The sequence below is a fragment of the Oryzias melastigma genome, linkage group LG7 (genome assembly GCF_002922805.2).
Source record: "Oryzias melastigma strain HK-1 linkage group LG7, ASM292280v2, whole genome shotgun sequence".
Taxonomy (NCBI): Eukaryota; Metazoa; Chordata; class Actinopteri; order Beloniformes; family Adrianichthyidae; genus Oryzias; species Oryzias melastigma.
Window position 1 is genome coordinate 21,520,097 of NC_050518.1, and position 15,886 is coordinate 21,535,982.

Consider the following 15,886-nt stretch of genomic DNA (forward strand, 5'->3'; position numbering starts at 1 on the left):
ACACGTAACTATGATGCAAAAATAAATCAAGATGTTTAACGATTTAAAAGAAAAACAACTGGTAGAAATGTACATAATTTGTAAAAACTTAGCATTTAAATACAGCAATAAAAACAGGTGAAAAGTAACTCAGTGGAAATGGGGGGAACATTCCACGCTGCATGCACGCTCTTTCTTTGCTGAGATCTCACAGGACTGGTGAGAGTTTAAACACGAGCGGATATATCGATATCTGCAGGCCGGTATCGATCCGATTCCAACTTGAGATCAATACTATCAATATTTTTGATCGATCCTCCCAGCTCTACTATTTATTAAAATATTTACATTAAATAAGTCTATGTATTTGCATAGGGATTTGGGATTTTCAAGAGAAAAATGATTAAAACAAAAAATATTTATTTTAATTTCTGTATCTATAACTACTTAATGATGAAGCACTGACGGTGCACAAAGGTCTGCTTTAAAGCTTCACTAAACCTTTTTGAAATGATAGACTTTTCATTTCAAATGGTTGCTTGAACATGTGTTGCAGACTGAGGTGTGACTGAAGTTTATGGCTTTTTTTCGGGATTTTACAATCTAGTGGTTGGACTTTTTCTGGACAAATTTTATTAATTTTACCCTCTAGTAGCTTATTCATGTTTAGAAGAGTATAGCTGGAGTATATAAGACAGCGCCATGGACAATTTAGAATCACTCTCAGGTGCAGCAAGGAAAACTGTTTCATGGTTTGTAACTGTGATCAGACAGTTTGATGTGATTACTGGAGATGCAGGAGGCAGGAGATGCACAAAGCTATGATGTGAGGCCCTTTACGTCTCATTCCACGGTATGTTGAAGTTGTTCTTGTAGAACACATACAATGTGTTCTACAAGGTAAAATCTGGTGGAATTATGTAAAATATGAGCCTGTCTGGCTTCTCTCCAATTGAGTCCCTTCATTTTATTTATATTTGAATGGTAAATCACCCAAAAACTGGGGTGTTGTCGTCTACTAAATGTGGACTATTGTGGTCTAGCACACATGGATACGGACTGGCTGCTGTTTCAGCACTTTATCAGTATTTTACATTTAAAGGAGGAGATGATTCTTTAAACATTATGGTTTTGTGCTTAGAAAGAAATGTATTCACGTGAAGCTTTTTAAATCTGCAGACAACTCAACAACAGGACATCCAGGTTCTGTGGTTGACAAAATAAAGCTTTAATTATGACATTACATTTTGCTCCTGATTTGGTCAGCATTTGTCATGCTTTCTGTCAGACCTGAGGAGGTTTCATCCCATCCATCTGTTCTGAGAGGCTCTGTGGGATGCATGTTCCAAGGGGTTATCAGGAAAACCCAACCTCATCCAGTTCTGCAGATTCAGACTTTAGGCATGGCGATAAAAACACTTCTGCTTTGAACTGATGTTGCTTTTCAAATTTTTCTTCTGGGTTCCTTTTATATAAGGGGTCTCTGTGTTTGGCGTCTCAGACAGAATAGATGTTTGTGGTCATTGTTGTCCTTTCATCAAAAGTTTTTTAGTGAATGTAATGAAACCTACAGAGTAATATGTGATAAAATAATCATCGAGACTGAAAGGAAAGTTGTAGAAGACTGTGGTGAGAGCAGCCATGATTTTGGAGATACAGGAGGGAGATCTGGAGATAGCAGAGATGAAGATGTATAAATAATGAATGCACAGCTCTATAATTCAATTGTTTTTATTGTTTTTTCTCCAGTATTAAAGTCTCTGTTCTAACAGTGATCTGGTTTGTCTCCCCTACATTAGGATCAATACTTTTAACTATAACTGCATTTTTTCCTTGTTTGTTACGAATGTTTTCTATTTTGGCTTTAACACTGGAGAAGTAAAAGTTAAAATACAATGAAAGAGATGTTGTCTGTATTGTTTTAAATCTCATCTGTTACTTGCAGCATGTTTGTTTTTGTCATAATTTGATGCAGAGCGACTGTCTGTCTCCATGAAGGAGGGATTAAGTAAAAGTTACGTTTTCTTGTCTCCATGCGATTCCCACAGGCAAAGAAAAGTTGCATAATTTGCAAATAAACAACAGGTTATGTTCTAACCGGCTTCATTTAATGAGCTCTTGTTTTATTTCTGTCACATTTTTCTTTTTTCTTATCAAACTCTTCCCGCACTCCCTCTTTCCCAACAGCCTCGCTCCTCCTGTTGGATCTCTGGCCGTTGGCTCTTCCTCATGCTGCATTCCTTCTCCTGTTGAAACCTGAAGGACCCTGAAGAGGAAACACCCATGTGTTGCTGGAAATGGAGACCGCTTTTTCTCTAGAGCAATTTTCTTTATCAAAATGCAACGATGCGCATTGACTAAACCACGCGTGGACTAATTTAGCTCAACGGCACTAACTGATTTTCAGAAGAACTGTGCACGTGGAGGAAGGGGAGTTCAAACGTGGCCTCCATAGTCTACTTTAGTTGAAAACGCATGTGCTATTGGTTTAAAACTCTTTGAAGTCCGAAACATACTCAAAATATAATCTTGTTGCTTAAATTACATTTTCAGTGCGATAATAACTAAAGTTCTCAACAGTTCTGATTTGTCGCCGTTAAAGCTTACGGCTTCAAACAATGACCCTGAATATCCTAATAATGGCTTCATTCCTTCTTTGAAGAAAAATGAATCATTTACCATCACTTTGATATTATTGGGATAACTATTTATAATAATTATAAATTAATCATCTAATTTGAGGTTACTTTCCAAAAGCTCTGCGAGGGACTGGACCTGTTCAAGATGAACCCTACATTGACCCTTCAGTAACTAGGCTCCAGCATTATTATTAACCCAAATGTAGAAAATAAGCAAAACATGTCTAAACAATGGAAAACAGTGTACTAAGAATGACTGATGTTAAACTCATATTGACTCATCTTTAGGAAAAACAGTTAGAGAACAGGAACAGATGAGCTTTAAAGACACATGGACTCAATCATGCTGATATCAGCGGGGAGGTTCCAGAGTTTGGGGACAGACCAGTTTATGACTCTGTCCCCCCTCCGCGGTACTGAGTTGGTAAGTGAAGCAGTCTGATGAAGGGAGGAGGAGGATTTTAAAAAGTATTTCTTTTATGTAATCTGTTAGTCGCTAAGGCTCTTCATCATTGAAATTTGGTTGAAACTTTTAACGAAATAATATGGACTAATAAATATTTATTTTAAAAAACATGCCCTTCTCGCCATCTGTGGGAAGTTTCTTTTGCAAGCTCAAATCATCTACCAGAGGTCTCAAGGGTCCTTCAGTATCTTAGCTGCTCCTAGCACTGCACTCTTCTGGACTGAGATGTCTGAGGTCTTTCCAGCCACTCCTCCACTTTGGAGGTTACAGCCCCGAGTGCTCCAATTAGCACAGGCACCACTGTCACTTTCACCTTCCAAGGTTTCTCAGATACATATATTAAAAAATATATATATAAATATATGTATATATACCAGGGTTATCTCACTGTGAGGCAGGAGTGCTAGCCATTGCTCCACTGTGCTGTCTGATTGACTGCTGTGCCCCTGTGTAAACATGCCTCCATTTGTCAGAAATGTTTTGCTTATTGGCTTAAAAAGTAGACATTTAGATGTCTGTACAGAACCTGAATAGTCTCTTAGAAGACGTTGTGTCTCCTACTTGGAATTTTCCATGAAATTAAAGTTCTACATCTTCACAGTTACACATTTCCTTTATATGAAATTTAAAAAATTCCTATTTTGTCCTAATTGCTTTTATTATTTAAATAATATATAACTATTAAAATTGAGTTGCAGTTCTTTGGTTTTGACTCTGTCCCTGTCGAGAAGAAAACTTCTTGACAGGGACAGAGAGGTGGAAGAACTAATATTGAATCTAAATCAACATGAATAAAAAATATATATACATATATATATATTTTTTTAGTTAGACTCAATCATTGAACCCAACGCTCAGACTTCCGGGCTCTGCTCATTCATTCACTGCATGCCTGAGATGAGTCTGTTCCAAAGCTAAACTGCGGCTGCGCTTTACGTTCTCACGGTTCTAAGAATGCTACTCAGCAGAATCCTGATGGGTCTTTCACCGCAGCGCTGTGGTCCAAAGAGATCAGGGTGACGCGACTTGATGGTTACAGTTCTACTGCTAAAACAACTGAGCTGTTGTCTCCTCAAGCCAGAGAAATTCTGAATGTTCAATAAGAAATTTTAAAAAAGTTACCTAGGAGGATGAATGTTTAATCATTCCCTGTGACAGTCAATGCTCACAAAAGGTCTGACAAACACTTTAAAACACCTTTATACTTTAAAAACAGCTTCTGTTGAGCATTCGGCTCATTTGGTTTCATCAAACTTAAATACTTGATAATGAAAACAGCTTTAAAAGCCAGTAACTGGTACTTGAAGCCACAAGTGAAGTGAGAGTTTTCTTTATGGTTTTCATTCTTAAAAAGCACCACATTGACATTAAAAACTGCCTGTCATTCTTTTTTATACATCAGAAAGTGACATTGTTTCATCCATATTTTATATAAATGTAATGTTCTAAACTTAAAACAGACTTAACAAGCTTACAGGTTTCCTGGTCAATCTTAGACAACCCTGACCTAGATAATCCATTTTATATCTGGCAGGAATAGGTGGTTGAGGACCCAAACGCAGGAGCATTGGGTACAGAAACTGAATATTTAACAAAATTAGCCAAAATATGACAAAGGCCATGGAAAAGCATAAAGGGTGACAGAGCAGAGCAGATGACCTGACAATGAGTAACTTAAAACCAGACACTTAAATTGGCTGGGGGCAAAGCTGTGGATCATGACTGGTGTGACTGAGACTTGTTACTCGATGGGCTTATGTGAAGTATGAAACATTTGCGATCAAAGGCTGCAGAAATTTCCCAGAATGGGAGCAGATATGAAACATGCCGCCGCATTGGCTGCACACAGACTCACAGGTGAAAACACACACAGGCAGCGACCAGTTACTGAATCGCCACTAGCTGAATAGAGAGCGCCTGCTTGGAGAAATAGCATCAGCGGACTCAGAAGCGGTTCGAAAATATTCTGATAATTGCGGTGGATAAGTATCATTTGGAGCAGGTGTTTTTTTTTTTTTAAAAAAAAGCATGAACAGAAGTATTTTTGATGAGTATGGATTGGTAATGGACATTCTTAAGCCATGTGGAAGGGACGGGGGTTCTCTGTTTTCATAGATGTCTCCGGTCCTTAACCCTCGCAAACAGGGGGGGATTTCTGTACTTCCTATATAAATTGCGAGTTGTCAGATGAACCTACATAAGTTTGGAGTTTCCGAGGTCGGCAGCAGAGCCTGTGGCTGTAGCCATCCATTTGCCATAGCTAGACCGCTCCCACGTGGCACCTGAGCTGTAACGGTTGGAGTGTGAGCTCAGGGTTAGTCACATTCATACAAAAATCTGTAGCACCTGTACGGGTGCTTCAGATTTATTCTTGGTTTTGGTTGCAGAAGGACACTGACACATGGGCAGGCAAGGCAAGAATGGAACCCACAATCTGCTGTGTTGTATGAGTGATGTGTGCGCATACTTACCTCATGTAAATGCTGCAAACACGGGTTGTGCTGGTTATACGCAAGCGCCCGTTTGATGCCCACACAAATCACACTCTGATTGTTCAATATCCACTCTTCTAACACTCAGTCTGCATTCACTTAACACTTGAACAATACTAACCTACTTCCTGCTTAGAGTGTAGCATTCAGAGAGAGATGAAAAAAAGAAAAATCTGTACCTACTTCCACTTACATGTTGCATAAGTGTTCACTACAACCTGAAACCTGTGGCATGCCTGTAGAAAAGAATGTGAATTACATTTTGCTCTATAAGCTCACCAAGTGGCCAAAAACCTCAACATCTCGTGCAGGCCATCTGTGTGATCTGCCCATTTTTCTCCAGCAGAAATATGTAACGCATGAGGGAAGTTGTGCCTAGGGCATAAGGACGAGGGTTTAATTTATTTGTTGCAGTCATGCCTTGTTTTCTGTTCAGTTAATGTTTGGAAAATCCCCCCCATGTTTCAGTTTATTCATGCAGCTGTTTCTCTTTCAGTTTCCTCCGCTCTCTGTTTAAGTCCTGTTTGGTTTTCGGTTGTTTACTGTCTGTCTGAATGGTTTTATCACAGTTTAATTTTGTCGTGTTTAGCTTCAGTTGTTTTGATTATTTGTATTGAAGCATAATTCTTTGACTGCTTGTTAACAAATTCTGCTTGAGTTCTCCACCACCACCTTTCCTGACATCAATATGGACCTATATGATTTTAGAAATCTCAAATGAATTCAGATTGTCTAAAAGACAATCAAGAATACACAATCTCAATAGAAACACAGTACTCCAACTGTCAAGCACAGCGGTGGAGGACTGATAATATGGGCTTGTGTTACAGCCACTGAACACAACAAACTTGCAGTCAATCTCTGTTCTCTGTGTGTGGTCCTTTTGTTGAGTTTTATAAAAAAATCATCTATTGTTAAAGTGTTCCCGGTGTCTTTTAGCTATGATGATGAAGTTTTAGGTAAATGTTTAATAACTTGTGTTGTTTCCAAGGACATAGTTTCTGCAGAGTGACAGAAGTTCATCAGAACTTGTCCTCTGAGTTGTGGGCGGTACAACCTTTAACTATCATGACTGTCTTCTGTAAATTCAAACATAAAGAGAGAAAAGTTGCAAGCAAACAAGAAATCAAACTTGTCTATGAAACTAAACAACATAAATAACAACTTAAATCTACAGAAACATTAATTTTCTCAGGTCTTATGAACCTTTTGTCTTATCCAACCTCTGAAATATGCATTCATTGCGCAAAGAGCAATAACCAGTCTCCACTGAGCACGGGGGCTTGTTTTTCTTCTGTTTTTTTTATTTTTTTTTAAATTGCTGTAAGTTCATTGCACAGAGAGCAGGAATGCATGACTGTGTCAAAGAGCAGTCCAGCTCCTCTGAGTGGAATGAAGCCTTCATCTCAGTACCCTGTCTGCAAAGGAAAGGTCTTTCTGAGACCCAGAAGTAGAAACTGTTGTTTGGTTTTAAACTGATGACCCAGTTCAACAAACCAAAGGAAAGAAGGCCTGTTGCTTCTGCTTACTGGTGAGAGTATCTCCGTCTATATAAAACTCCTAAGACCCGAGCTAATACACATCTATTATTTGGCCCCAATGAAGCTGAGGTACTGTAACTACTGTGCTAGTATAATATGTAAGTCTATGAATGTGGACGCCAGGTCTCAAGACATTAACAACAAAAGGAACACTTCTTTACTTAAAATATAGCACCATAAAGATTTTTTTTAAATGACCCAACATCTCTACAAGTTTTAAGACCTTTTATGAAAAAAAAAAAGAAGTTTTTGTCAAATTTGATTCTTGCTCTCCAATTAGATTTCTGTAGTGCTGCAATTCCCTTTATGCTTGTATGGCAGCCTCAAGAGAAGTCATATATAAAAAGAATGTGCCATCGTGAGTGTGGTAGGTGTGACAAACAAGTGATGCTGTTGTATGGTGCTCTTGTGCCATAGTCTAGTAGTGGTTAGTAAAGTCCGTGTTGGCCACTGCCGCATGCATGGGGTGTGATGGTGATGCAAAACTGTCTATAAGTAGCCGGTAGAAACTACACTCTGATTGTCTAATTTCCTAGTTATTAAAAGTCAGTCTATATAAAATAAGTCTGCATAGTCTGCAGGATTGGGGGTGATGAAAAATCCATGCGAAAAATACGACTTGTGGCCTGTAGCATTCCAGAAGAAAAAATCTGCTTGAGCATTTTTGCTTCTTGGGCTCACGGTCTATGACCTTGATGTTTCCTGTGGGCCACCTGCAATTCCCTTAAGTTTGCCCAGTTGCCCCCACCCTGACTGTCACCTGTCACCAGGGCAGTTGTGACGTAACGCTGGTTTATACTTCCAAGCGATCCGTAATAGCTTACGTCACAGTGGTTGCACGGCCTAGAAGACGATCAAACTTGACTATCTAGTGGAAGTAAAAGTCGTAACAAGGTTTCCGTAGGTGAACCTGCGGAAGGATCATTTCAAGTGGAATTTTTACGCCCGGTGTGCAATCATGGGCAAATCGCGTCATTTAACTTGAATTTATTCAGTGATAGAGTACACAATTATGAAGGAAACTCTGTCCTAACACTGTGACACTGAAAATGATGAAAACTTACTCAAGAAGTTTGGAAATACCAAATTTCACACAGAGAAACAGAGAGAGGAAGAGAGAGAACTAAATAGAAAATAGAACTTGAAATATAGGTCTTATATATCATATCTTGTTCCAGAACAAAGTCATGTGACTAAAGATTTCTTCAGTCATTGGCCGGGAATTACAAGAGTGAGTAAAGCAATGAGAGACAGAAATGGTGGAAGTCCTAAGCTTTACAGTCCTTGTTGGGATAGTTCACTTACTCAAACTTTATATTTCGCTGATCCATTTTGAACATCTGTATCAAGGTCAGGTAAAACCCTGTTTACTGCTACTTTGGAACGGTGCAGACATGCTGCAAGACTGCTAAGAATGTACACTGTTAAGTGTTGATGACATAGAGATTGTTGAGAAAGAATCAATGTGACTGTGAGAAGCAATGTGTATCACATTAAAATTAGTTTTAATGAGTCAGCATACATCCAACCATATGTCAATGAGTTGCTATGTCTCATTGTTGCTCCACTACTGTGTTTACATCCCATAAAGCCCGGCTATGGTGGTCATTTTGGTTCCACTCTGAGCATGGAGTCTATTCAGATTGAGGAAACTCAGAGCAAACTGGAGCTTAATCCGATTGGAAACGAACCAAGACCACCTCCAAAACTTGGTCAGAGAGCGGTTCCTGGTTCTGGAAAAACTCTGATTCACTTTAAAGGGTAACCAAACCATAAATACATTTTTCTAGCTGTTGACCTCTATAAATGCTGATTTAAAAGTGCTGTCTGTTGGTCATTGTCAAATTTTTGACAAATTAAAATAAACTAGTTTAATTCTTGAAAATATAGTCAAAAAACGTCTGTGTTGCTGCCCCCTAGAGGTTGGAATGAGGTGTTACATTTGATTTAATGATTGGTCAAAGCATTTAAGTCCCATGTCATTTCAGAAGTCCCACGTCATGATCTGCAGCTCCAGTAATGGTAACAGTTTTCAATTAAAATGAGTTCCTTTACTGTTGTTTTTCTCATTCTTCTGATATCTCTTCCATTTAAACCACATTCAGCTACTTAGCGGCCCTCAGCTTTAAGCACGCTGGGTCCTCCTCACACTGACACAATGAAGCTCAGTACGTTGTTGCTGCTCCTGCTTAATCAGCTCAATAAAACACAACAGCAGCATCTCTTTGCATGAACAATGACAGCTCTGTGTCATCTGGAGGTCAGCAGGTTACCCAAGAAAAGCCACACAGTTTCCTGCCTGCCTGCACTGGAAGGTGAATCTCTGCTCAGCTGATCTGCTGGAGGTGATGGCAGAAAAGAGATCGTGATCCTCCAAGAGGGGAATATTCAACACAAGACCGGAAAGTGTCAATGGAATTCTGAACATTCTGCGGCCACGTGGTCACACAGAGACCCACATTGTCAGAAAACTCTGATGAAACCTAACAGCTGAAATTCAGGGTATCGCCTCGATCGCCTGTTCTAAAGAGATGAAAGCTTTGGAAGGATCCAGTGCATAGATATTTGCATGTATCAAAATAAAACCATTCTGCGCAAACCCAATGTTGAAAGCACAGTAGGAGCAGATGATAAGAAAAACACTGATGTTAATCTCGAACTGATACCATTTCTAGACAAGAAATTCCCTCATAAACTATAATGAATGTGCCTGATGATGGGAGAAAACACCCAGATTTGTGGGGATCTACTTTCATCTGGACTGAACAAGTGTGACATCACCCATAGAAAATACCTTACCACTGACTCCAGCTAAATGAAGCCAATTTAGTCTCCATTTTTCTGCGCCATTTGGAGCCAGACGAGGTTAGTAAGCACCAAGCAGTGATTGGTCCGAGTCGTCTAAGTCAACGTTTCTAAGGCAACTACTGTCACCAATCATGAGTGAGCTTGTTAAAAGTCCATACCCCTTCCACTGAAAGCAGGCTTGGGAGAATCTGGTAATCAAGCATTTTAGGTACAAGATGTTTTTACTGAGACATCTGATTGGTCCGTTTATCCCTTGTGCTATCCTAGCCATGTTTACATTAAAACTTGGGTCATCTGGACCCCACAAGACATCGTGCTGACATTTTTTTTTTCAATTACTTTTTATCTTCACTGGTGTCCGTGGCAGACAAAAAATCCTGTCCACCTTCTTCATGGGAGGGATCACATATCAATATAAGGGTGGGTCATCTGGACCCAGTTAGATAGCACAAGGGTTAAAACTTGAATAACTTGTACCACAGAAAAAAATAGGACTATCAAGAAGATGTTAAAAAACAAAGAGTTATTCTGACTAATAGAATGACTGAGTAATAGCTGTTGATTTCTAATTAGAACTCTATGGGATTTTCTTCTTCTTGGAGCCACTTCCTGTTTGGAATGTGACAGAGGAGGGGTCACTCAGTCCAGTTCACTTATACAGTGTATGGATCTCATGTTAACTTTTTGGCAAACTCATTTCTTTAACTGTTTTTGACTTAAATTAGCTGATTCATAATGATTACATAAACAGACAATGAATTATGAAATGTCAGATAGTGTGCGTTATTTAGGTATTGCCAGCAATATTTCCAGGATTAAAGGGTTAAAATATGATCCTTATATTACTGCAGAAATGCGATGTTTTGTCATTGTGGGAAAGGTTTGGTGGTTAGAGATGTAAGCGCATAGTTTGAATTAAATTCCCTCAAAATCAATAAAGTACTATTGTATTGTATTGTAACTGTTAGTAATCATGAGTCATTTATTGAAGAAAAGAGGTTTTGTTCCTCATAAATCTGTAAAAAGTCTAAAGATTTTTTTTCCCCACTGTCAGGTCATCAATAACAAAGCTGCAAAACTCAACTCATTCAAAGCCTACTGGCACATTTAATACAAACAGGATTAGTTTTACTGCGGTGAACAGCACAACTCCCAATGAAACTGCACCATGTGAAACTCACTAGTGTGGTGCTCTATCATGTAGTCGGATTTATGTAGACAAGTGGGACATGAAAAGTTTCCAAAAACTTCAGCAAAGTCTTAACTGTGCTCTGATATATATATACGTATATATATATATATATATATATATATATATATATATATATATATATATACACAAATTATCAATATATTAGATAATATAAACTTAGTGTGTGAGTATTAGTTATAAGGAATGGTTTGAAATACATTTTCTTATAAAAATAGAACATTTTTACTCATGTTCAGTAGTTACTGAGAATCCTGTAAAGTCAAGCAGTAAGGCGGAACCACTTGATGATTGCTGTGAGGACTAAAGTCATTCAGAATTTGCATGAGCCTCAACAGGTAACGAGGAAAGGTCAGCACAGGTGACCACATAGAGGCAGACCACTCTGAGCTTTTTGCAAAATGTCCTTTTGCATGAAGTCCAACTTTATAGTAGTGAGCATTTTAAATAGAACAATATTATAAAAAAAAGTATGACATTTTTTGTCAATCAATTTAAAGTTTAAGAAGTTAGTTTGGGATCTTATGACCTATACGTCATAATAAACATAATTACTAGGAATGTTTTAAAATCTACCTATTAAATCTTATGTATATAAGGTTCAAGTTTTACTTTCTGATTTGACAAGCAAAAAAATATCACACCTCTTGGGATGTTTTCATTTTGTAGTGACGAATTTGTTATAGGATCTTTGACATTCTGCTGAATAATATCAGGATAGAAAATGTAAAATAATTGAATCCATAAAGACTTCTTTCTACTTTTTTCTTGTCCTTTTTTTAATGTATGGTAAATCCACAAATAAGACCACACCACCCGCATGGGGGATGTTACAGTCCTAACCAGGGAATTATTACAGGCAAAGTATGGGATAGAGAACTATGGGAACCAACAAGCACATGACATGTTTAGGTGTAGACTGTGTGATGTAACGCCTGCTCACACCGGATGCGGAAGCCCTGTGTAGCATCGCGGAACGGAAGCCGCTTCCATTTGGTGCTCTTGTTAACCTTTGGTGTAGTCCACACCTGACACAAAACACAGCGCTCCTCCGCGTAACGATCAGTTCGGCATATGGCCAAGACACATCAGACGATACGGTCAATTTTCTAAATGTAATCAATCTTTCTCAATAAAATACAGTAAATGAAAAATGCTATCACATTTTTTGTATCTAAACAGAATATAGAGATAAAAGTGAACACACAAACACAACGCACAACACACACTAAAAAAAAGAAAAAAACAGACACACAGATCAATGAGGTGGGCCGACTACAGAGCGGGGGGTGTGGTTTTGGGTGTCTAAAAACACAATCAAGGACAGACTGGCAGAGAGCAATTGGGGACAAGCCAAGATGGACAATAAAATGAATTATAGAAGCTCTAAGTAACCACAACCTGTTGACCTTCACGAACAAATCTGCGTCTGGTGTGAACTACAGGTGAAGCGGATTCCGCGCTCACTGCTTCGCAGTGCATCCGCTTGTGGTGTGAGCCAGGCGTAAGTTTGTCACCTCAACCATTCACCTAAAAGACTTTAAATCTGTTGGATTTCTCTACTTTAACCTGTATATTTTTCAGGCTTTCTGCCCCAAACAAAAGTCCAACCCTCTAATCTACTCTCTCTTTTTGGGTTCTGTTGCGCACAAATTTGAAAAAGCTCTAAAACAGATGGGGCTTTTGGGGGGTTATTTTTTAAATATTACTTTTTTTAAAGAAAATTTGGTATAATAGTAAGATTTCTTTTTGGAAGACGTACAGCATGAAAGTTAGTCACACAAATGATGAAGTTGTATGTGTTTGGACTCCTACAGCTGCAGTTGATGAGGAGTCAGTGTGTGAAATACTCGCTGGTCTGAGATGATATGAAGCCCTGAAGCATCTTACCAGAGGCAGCATGGCTGCAGCACTGGGAGAAACTTGTCCTCTGTAGTGGTTATGAAGTTCCACCAGCAGCTCCTCCTGTTCGTCATCGAGGACGCTCCAGGTTCCAGGAACCAGGAGAGCCACCAGAAGCAGCCGGGCGCAGAGCGGAGCTGTCCTCAGTCCCATCATCAGCCTGTGAGAAACTCCAATCAGATTAGTCCACGGGGTCAAAGTTCCCTGAAGATGTGAGAAATTCCCCTGGTGCATGATGGGAAATTAAGTCCTCAGGGAAGTGTCCGTGAAGTTTTGGCTTGTCAGATTTATCAGGAGGTACCTTTGCTTGTGTGTGAGTGTGTCTTCTCCCCTCTGTGCCTCTCACTCTGTTCTGCTGAACTCTCTGATTTCAAGCCGGCTTTAAGGAGTGGAGGACCGCCCCCACTCACACACACTGAAACACACACTCACAAACACACACCTCACAATACCTCTGCCTCTGTTTTGATTTAATCTCACATCAGTTTGTTTATTAAAGCTTCATTTAAAGCAAATTAAAACATCACCTTATCCTTTCAGGGATTCTTCTGCAAGAACTCACAAAATCTCTCCGAAACATCAACACAAATGCAGACACAACGCCAGACACACATATTTACATTACCGTCACTGCACCGACTGGTACGCACAACAAACACAGCCTGACCCTCAAACTCTTTGGTCAATGCTGCCTTTTCTCTTCTGCTTTCCTCCTTTGTTTTTCTGTCTCTTTTTTGTTTTGTTTTTTTGGCCTCAGAAAAACACACCACAAACACACCACCTAACAATTGTTAATATCATTTTCATTTTCCATAAAAACTTCAAAATTCATATTTACTTCAAAAAGTTTTGTCTTTTCAATCTAGCTAACTTATTGATAAAACGTGACGAATGAATAAAACTTTATTTATAAAGCACTTTACAACAGCATGAGGGTACTAAAGTGCTTTGGAATAAAAACAAAGACAAAACGAGAATTTAAAACTGAGCAGATTAACAACAAAAATTAAGAAATTATAAAATTATAAAATAAAAAAAATTACATAAAATATAAGAACGCAATTAAAAGAATGAAATATGATAAAATGTCACCAAAACTGAGACTTAAGCCAATTCTATAACTTTTTTAGTTGACTTTTAAAGCTGATGTCATGTGCAGTTCTGCAGTAGTTTTATTCCATAACGGAGGGCCGAATCATGGAAAATCATGGTCACCCCAGTGTTCTGACATGACATGGACACGTGACGCAGAGACGGGTTGGTAGACCTTAAAACATGAGAATGTGAGAATGAAACTTTTGGACTTGTGGGACACACAGAGCTCCAAAATTGTACAGAAGTGCCGAAAAACATCAAATCTGGATAAAAGAAAGCATGTTTTAATTTTGATTAAAAACTAAAATAAACCTTATAAAAAAAGAATATTATTGGGGTTTTATTTTAAAACTTTAGTTCTCATATTAGTGCCAAATGGTGTGATGTTCTTTCAGGAAAAACGAAAAATTTAGAGAAATGTTGCGTTCATGTGGTTTGTCCAACACCACATAAATGCAGAATAACTTTCTACACCTAAACAAAGGTCAATGTATTTATAGTGTGCCATCTACGGGGAGACACAACAATTTTAGGGACGATAAAGCACATTATTATTATTATTATAATTTATTCTCATGTTGCAGTAAATAGTTTAATATGACATATGACTCCCCGGTTGTAGTTTGTCCACCTCTGGTTTAGACAATATATTCTGAACTTCACACAATTTTCATCCACTAAACTAAGAGAAACATTACATTTTTGTTGCTTCTTTGACAACAAGTCATTCTGGTTCAGTAAAATGGTATGAAACCATACCTGTGTTTATTTTGTACAACTGGCACACCTTCACTGTTTTTCTCTTCTTCAATAATCTCACACTATTTGTTCTTTTGCAACAATGAAAGCTTTTTTTAAATGTTTGGAAATCTGAATTATCCCCTGCAGCATTACACTGAATGGAGAAACCAGTTGATAAGATCAAATGTTATTAATTTACATACACCTTCTGGATATGAAGGCCACTGTTCTTTAATTATACTGTAATCTTTATAAACTATAAAGTTTTGACCAGATAAATCTCAAAAACTCAAAAGTTGACAATCACATGTGTCTAACATCCATCTTATTAAACTGTGTAAAACAGGATACAGGTCCCATAAACCAAACAGCTAAAACTTTACGATTAAACGATGACAGTATCTGTTCCTAAGGCACGCCCCTCTGACATCTTATACCCACATTTCCACTATAAATACAAATATTTCACAGGGATGAATTAAACATTCCCTTCTGCTTTCTCTGTACGATTTATGAGTCCTATCACCCAGTCAAAGAATTATCAGTCAGACAGTGTTTTGTATAAAGGTTTTAAAATGAAAAACGAAAGTTTGGGCAGACATAAAAAGAAAAAAAATGGGCCCTCAATCGGGCACAAATAAGTCCTTGTGCTGGTCCCAAGCCTGGCAAATACAGACGGTAGTGTCATGAAGACCATTCGACATAAAACTTAAAAGTCATAGATGAAAGGAGAAGCTAGATACAGTATAGCTCCCCAGACAATACTGTCATCCATCATGGTCTCTACTCCTGGTATGTGTTCATAAATCCTGTGTAGTCTTATGACAGACTTTGGGTGCTGATCAGATCCCATTTGGTAGGCGAAGAAACCTGTACCTGCCCTTTGGCGTGTTGAATGAGAGTTTTGAACTCTCATTGTCTGACCTCAGCAGTCAGAAACCTAACGAGGGATCTAGTGTGTTAAACCACTTAGCTCCAATAAAAAACGTGCAATAATTTCTTACCAACTTGAA

General features: G+C 38.4%; 1 protein-coding gene across 2 annotated transcripts in view; it reads right to left on the bottom strand.

Annotated features, from left to right (window-relative positions):
- Positions 1–14,276, bottom strand: part of LOC112159666 (peptidase inhibitor 16) — a 28,305-nt gene extending 14,029 nt beyond the window's left edge. The window contains exons 1-2 of one of the 2 annotated variants that reach the window (XM_024293887.2): positions 13,339–14,276; positions 13,026–13,197 (exon numbers count right to left, since the gene is read on the bottom strand). In XM_024293887.2, the coding sequence (XP_024149655.1) occupies positions 13,026–13,193 (168 nt within the window). In that variant the 5' untranslated portion in view covers positions 13,194–13,197; positions 13,339–14,276. Of the gene's footprint in view, positions 1–13,025 lie in introns of both variants that reach the window. The other variant, XM_024293886.2, reaches the window with a different exon arrangement.
- Positions 14,277–15,886: the final 1,610 nt, after the last annotated feature.